The following is a 7,250-nucleotide window of genomic DNA, read 5'->3' as shown; positions in this document are numbered from 1 at the left end:
TAATACAATCTCAATCTGGACAGAATTATTCAACTTTAGATTGCAGTATATCTTCGAGAATGTTTACACGCGCTATTTTACAAATAATATATAGATATAATATATCGTATCGGTTTAGCCGCAAATCTAAATAAATTTCTTCTAGCACAAGTAGAATATGTTGAACGATCTTTTATCGTCCGCACAATGCGAATACGTGTGCAACAGTATAAAAGTATGCTTTCGAAATACATAATGCGAAATATCACGTTTGCCTAGTTCGCTTTTTCTCTCTTTCTTCCTATCTTGTTCTCCCGTCATCTCTTTCATTCATTCTCTTATGTCCTATTTTATGTATATACTTAAAGCGCACTTTAAGCGACCTATATCTTGTGACAGAATTCAGGACAAAACTTTTTATGCCGTGCAATACAAAAAATATGTTTGAAGACTCAAAATGTACACGTATACGGAATACATATCGGAATACACGGCACATTAAATGCAAAATATGACAGAGAATTCGTGCCTCAAACTTTGTCACGTATCAAGATCACCTGAAGTAGGCTTAATATAATGTATTGATAAAGATTCCATTTATATGTACCTATACATAATCATATGTATATATATACCTCTCTTTAACATGTAATATTGTACATCATGCGTATTTACGATATATACGGGTTATCTACAGATATTATACAAAAAACGCGGGGCATTTTCTTCGCTCTCAAACGAGAATTAACTATTATTTATCGACGTTCAGCTGAGACGAAGCACGCGCGTTTCGTATACTTCCTGTGAATGCACGCTCGTGTCCGTGTGTGCCCATGATGGACACCATGGGGATGCGAAAAATGCGTGGATTACGCGACCACGCGGAGTGCTTGAATATAATATATATATATTTATACGTGCCCTCTCTCTCTCGCGCGCGATGCGTACATTCATTAATTTATATTTATTTTTCACGTATAGTATCACAAGTTTTGCCGACACCGCTCTCACTTTTTCGCTGGCACTGCTCTTGTCGAAGCTTACGCCGCTCCCTTGCCGCAACAACGCGCCCCTTTCAACGGGGCGCGCCTTTAATATTACTCAATGATTTTCAAGTACCGATCGGTTCATCGCCGCGAGGCTCATGCAATCGTAATAAGCATCGTATATAATGAATTGCTTGCGATTTTTTATTACCCTTAGGCGATTCTCATGGATACGAGATGTATATGACTGTTGGGGATATCAAAAGCTCAAATCTTCCCACATTGGAACCAAGTTTGCAAGAAAGAAATCATTATTTATACACAACATTATTACTTTATTATTCTCTTATGATTGTATTTCATGTAATTTGATAGTTCGATTGCGAAATTGAAGAAAAAAAAATATATATATATGAGACAGATTTACTTAATTAAAAAAATTTACGAGTGCCAACATCGACATGTGAGCCAGAGATTTTCGAGAGGCTAAATCGAACTTATCGTTCTTAATAAAAAATAATTACAAAACAATAAGTGCATAAAAATCAAATTTGATGATTGATGATCATTAATGATTAATAATTAATGATTAATTTAATAGAGACATCATCACATCCACATAAATGGTTATTCCGATGAAATCTTCGATACAGTACGTGTTATATTAATTCGTTTTAAAATCGATATTTTATGCCGTCGTCATGTCGGTATTATTCAACAAATTTCTAAGATTGTCAATTAAGGCAATATCGTGTAGTTGAGGGATTGTTGATAATAATTAGCAGCGATTACACGACTCAATGAGGTATAAAATCTTTCTGCCTTTCATGGTAAAGGGAAGCAAACGACAGCTAATAACGAGAAGTCAACGCTGTTTGTACTCTGCTGAGTTGTATTACCTAATAACTGTATGAATAATATGAAAATAAATAATTTGCAAACATAGAGAAAACGTATTTAATTCGGATAATACTAGTCTTTATATAATAATAATATATTGTATAAGTTATTATATTATATTAATTAAAATATTCAAAGTTTGTTTTCTTCACTTCTTTGCTTCCTTTTTTTTCGTTTCACATTGTCTTATCTTCCATATATAAAATCTCGCTTTCTTTATATAAAATATTATCGTTCATTTAATACTCATATATATGTATAAAATATATGCATCTCTTATATCAAAGATACATACATATAATTTCATTGGAAAAATTGATTTTGAATTTAAACAATTCCATAAAAATTATAATGAAATTATTTATATATGAGCAATAAAAAGGCGAGCATGAGAAGGAAAACGAAATAATTTTGAATTTCGTAATGAGTCATGTTGAAATGATTGAATAAAGTCATTGTTGTTGAATAAAGTCATATTGATGAATAAAAACCAAGAAGACACAAAAAGAATCGATATTAAATTTTATTTAATACGATTGTATATAAAATATACTTTTGGTCTTCTTTTTTGCGTTTCTTTTCAGTTTTGTTCCTTTTTTATTAATTTTGTTAAACGAAACATTGCAAATTCAACTCGAAGATGGACGATCGTAAATACTCAAGTATGTGCCGGATTATTACGTAATCTCTTGATGTGATGATGTGCAAGAAATAGAGAGTACCGACGAGATGCACGGCGTCTAATTGCCCAAGAGTATGTCGATGTTACTCAAACATATCATAAAAAAGTCTCTTGCGATACAGCAGACGATGATATCAAACTCACAGCTTTGATAAACTCGGGAATACGGAATGCAGGATGATTCAGTGTGCCCTCGGTCATTCAAATACTTCCTCCAAACACCTATCCCCGATACAGAGCAGATAAATTCAATGGGTAGATTATGAAATAAAGATAACATTAAGATAAGTTATAACCAAACATTCGAAATAGAAGGAAAACGTAGAGTCATGTTACACTTTCCCACGAAACACATTCGTAATTGTAAAATGTTTCAATAAGAACAAAATTCCATTCACAATTTTATACGCCATGTACTTCGATTCTCAAACGTTATCGTTATTGTAAAAATTGCCAAAAAATTATGAATAGTACTCTCCCACGAATTAAAGATGTCGTCTAAAGTGGGTTTTAATCTCCTCTATCATGATTGTTGTTTGCAATTGTACTTGAAACGATGCTTACGAAGTCATTGTCAGTTTAAGTGACAACACACAGTAACGGACATAAGTTTAAGCAAATGTAATAGATCGTACATAGATGTAAATATTTATTTCCCTATCTGCTTTCTTGTTTTCTGAACATAATACACATCACATACGTGACCTCCTTAAAGTTTTGGGTATATTTAAGAATGTGAATAATATTCTACAAATTACTTAAACTCGCGTGTCCGTATTCTCTTTTGTTATTAAATATTCTAGAAGCAGCTTCATAGAAAATGCAATAAATGATAAACTTGAAATATAACGAATTTTATGGATAATTTTGGTCACACAGTGACAAATGTGTATGAATGTATAAAAATAGAAACTTATATAAAATACAAATACAAACTATATAAAAATTTATTTCCTTTCGCACTGCATATTTATGTAAAAAAATTAATTTTCATGTAATCTATATTCATCAGTTATTGTGTAACGTAAAAAAGATAATTCCGTCTTTACGCTAGTCATGTAAATTGATTTTTTTATTCTATTTCTTATAAGAATAAATAGTAAATTGTGTGGTTATAAATATATGACAAAAATTCTTTATAAAGAAAATAATAATTTAGAAAATAGATTTTAGATTCTCTGACAAGCAACTTGCATAATGCGTGTATGAATATATCAAAGTAATAATAATAATCGCTATTATATTACATATATTTAACATGTAATGAAGACATATTTACTTATAATTAATAAGAATAATCTCTATAGAATATTTCGCCCAACAGTTACGCAGTAATGTAACATAAAATAAAGTCGATCCTCGTGACGATGAACCATAATTCTCAGTGAAATACCCCGAAGCCTACCTCCGCGGCGAGTTTACCGTCTGTAGACGATGTTCTCCACTTCCTCGTCCTCGTTCTCGTCGTCGTACTCATCGTCGTCATCGGGTGGCCAACAGACGACGGCGTCGACGGCGTCATCATCAGCGTTACGACGTGCGCGTCGACGTGGGTGTGCTCGCGGCGGTGACGAGAAGGTCGACGAGGTCGCAGGCGACGTCGGCGCCGCGTTGGTCGCGGACGCCGTGATCGCGGGGAGATCCGGCATCGGGGTTGGTATCGGTGCGGCAGCGGTCGCGACGTAAGCCGCGGCGGCAGCGACTCAGGCCAAAGCGTAAGGGTGGGTAGCGTGATGTCACAAGCCCGGTGCCGCGGTGGCGACAGCGGGTGGCGGAGGAGCGCTGGTGGTGGCCACGCTTGTCGCGTGATGATAAAGCGGACTCTGATAATACTCTTGATGATGATGATTCGTCATGTGCATTGGCCCGGCGGCGTTTGTACCGGCGTGCATGCCGTTGTGATGATGATGGCTGGGCGGCGCTGAATGCGCGTGCGGATGATGCGGTGAGCCAAAGTTAGCGTAGCTCTGATGGAGCTGCTCGTACATCTTCATCTCGGGCGGCTTGGTGTCCTGAGCACCGGGAGAAGTGCCCGCCGTATCGCGCGGCAATAACCTGTTGATGCTAAACGGATGATTGGCCGCCGTTCCGTAAAGCGGTTCCTGCTTCAGGCTGCCCGTCATGCCGTGGTGCAGGCTCGCGGTATCGGACAATAGTTGCGGATGAATACCGCGGCTGACCATTGCGGTGAGTTCGTCGTGCGCAGCGCTGAGATCGGGTCCGAGAAGACCGCCGATGTCCGTGTCACTCTTCAGAGCGGTGTGATGCTGATGCAGACTCGTGTGATGGTGATGGTGCGAAGACACCAACGAGTGCAAGTCTTTATCGTCTGGCGGCTGAGGGCCGCCATGGTGGATGGACGAACCGGTCTTCTTGGAACCGGGCGCGACTTCGTGAGTGGATGGACTGTGTTGCCCGGCGATGGTCGCGCCAGCTGCCACCGCTACCGTAGCTGCCGTTTGATGCTGCTGATGTTGCTGGTGCTTGTTGCTTTGTCTAGTCAGCTCTTTTTTCTCGTCCTTGAATCTCTTTTGGCGTCGTAAATAACAACCATTCTCAAACATATTGCCGCTGTCAGGGTGCAGCGTCCAAAATGATCCTTTGCCAGGTTTGTCCGGCGTACGTGGCACCTTGACGAAGCAATCGTTAAAGCTTAAGGAATGCCTAATAGAGTTTTGCCAACGCTGCTGATTCTGTCTGTAAAATGGGAACAGATCCATGATGAATTGATAAATCTCCGAGAGAGTCAACATCTTGTGAGGCGCGTTCTGTATCGCCATGGTGATCAGGCTGATGTAGGAATACGGTGGCTTCGCGTGAGTGTAACTACGTCGATAGGACTTGTCGCTGCGGGCACGCTGTAGAGCTGAATTCGGCGAGTCCGGTTCTGTCAGAGCGAGAGGATCCCGGCTGACGCCGGTACCTCCGCCGGGAGTCAACGGACCGTATCCGACGGCACTCATACAGGCGCCGCCGGCGCCCATGGAAGCACCGCTGTAACCGCTCATCCCGCCGCCTCCCATCGACGCCATTCCCATTGCCGAACTCATGGTACTCATGTTAAAACCTCCAGCGCCCTGAGGACTGCAGCTGGGCCCGACTCCGACTCCCATCGACATGCCCATCGGCACGCATCCCATTGAGTTTATCGAGCTGTACGTGGGCGCCATGCTGCCCATACTGGACATTGCGGCACTGGTCATGGCACCCGCATCGCCGTACAGCTTTTGCGACTGAAGCATGGTCATAGAGCTCACCGGTGCCGGGGTGGCCTGCTGTCGCGTCGTCGTTGTCAAACGAGAATCATGAAATCCGCGGTACCACGGCTGCTGGCAGTCGGGTATTCCCTTAATCTTTCCACCGGATGAATCTCACAAGTCTGATGGTCCACGCGCTCAGCTCGCTATTATCAAGGGATTCTCTAATTAGTCTTCTATCGCTGTGCCGAGTCACAAATCACAAGAGACGGTCGCGTTATACGCACAGAAGACTCACGGAGAGATGCGCGACGAATGCCTGAAGAATTCGTCTCGCACTTTTAAAGAAAGAAGAACTTCACCAGAAAGAAGAACTTCACCAAATATTCTTCCTCGGAGCGGTGATGCACTGAACGGCACTGTACTGACGGAACTTAATCTTTTGTCACAACCTGAAGCAGAAACGCTATTCCTTTCTACGCGGGAAGAAAAGTTACGAGCGTATCTTTAGCCCGAATCTTGGAAGGAGGTAGGAGAGCGCGTACTGCGTCAGCAGAGAGCGACGAGTACCAAGGTGGGCACCTGGTGAACTTTATTCACCTCTTATGCCTCTTCTTCCCGGAACACAATGCACAGTCCGTTTATTCACGGGAAGATGCGCATTCGATGCACACGAAGCCGACGGGAGCGGACGCGAGCGCGAAAGCGGCGAGTAGGTACCCCCCGCGGGAGAGTTAGGGGTAATTGTTACCCCAACACCATGGAGGGCACGACGAATGCAAAGCCGACGACAGGAAAAGAGCCCAGGCTCTCGCTCGCGTGTTGTACGACGTGGACGAGTGCGCGAAACAACACCAACCACTATACGGTGACGGCCGCTCGTCGGTCGCGCGCGCGGTCGGTTATTTGATCGAGCGGGGCTGCTGTTTGAGCCGCCTCACCACCTCTCACCACACACTCCGCCTCGCGTACCGACGAGTTTCTCTCTCCTCTCTCTGTGTGCCGTGTTGTGGATGGAGGCCGGTTAGCGAGTGTACTCCGCTACTCTTGAGTCGGCGGCTCTTGTTCAAATATACCCCACCATCGGCTGTGAGAGCCGCGCCCGACGTACCCGGGTCGACCAATCGCGGACCAGCCGTACTTCCGCTCGTGTGTCGTTCAACCAATCTCACGATAGCTTCGACGCGCCCGGCAGTCCTCCCGATCGCAGTATGAATCGCACGTCGTCGGATCGTGCGTGGCGCGCCACGGCCTTTTCCTCCCCTCCGATGCCGTACATTCCCCGACGACGGCGAAGCAAAACGTGATACGCGCATGCACCGTGGCCCGCGCGCGCGAGATCGCACAGCCCGTGGAGTCCGCACCGCACCGCGCCACGCCGCGCCGCGCCGTGCCGTGCTGAATCAAGCCGGACCGCAACAGCCGCGCCACGGCACGGCTCGGCGCCGCTCGGCCGCTCCTCTATCCCATGTCATGTTGTCGTCTGCCACGCGTTTGATAACTGCC

The 7,250-nt window shown here is 43.7% G+C and overlaps 1 protein-coding gene across 1 annotated transcript; it reads right to left on the bottom strand.

Annotated features, from left to right (window-relative positions):
• Window positions 1–4,266: 4,266 nt before the first annotated feature.
• Window positions 4,267–6,822, bottom strand: LOC108768638 (silk gland factor 1). Its single transcript, XM_018519145.1, has one exon. It carries the CDS (start codon window positions 5,793–5,795, stop codon window positions 4,284–4,286), a length of 1,512 nt encoding a protein of 503 aa, XP_018374647.1. The 5' UTR covers window positions 5,796–6,822; the 3' UTR covers window positions 4,267–4,283.
• Between the last annotated feature and the right edge of the window lie 428 nt (window positions 6,823–7,250).

Source organism: Trachymyrmex cornetzi, unplaced genomic scaffold (assembly GCF_001594075.2).
Source record: "Trachymyrmex cornetzi isolate Tcor2-1 unplaced genomic scaffold, Tcor1.1 scaffold122, whole genome shotgun sequence".
Classification (NCBI taxonomy): domain Eukaryota; kingdom Metazoa; phylum Arthropoda; class Insecta; order Hymenoptera; family Formicidae; genus Trachymyrmex; species Trachymyrmex cornetzi.
The sequence above is the reverse complement of the archived record's forward strand: the minus strand, read 5'-3'. Positions and strand labels throughout refer to the sequence as shown.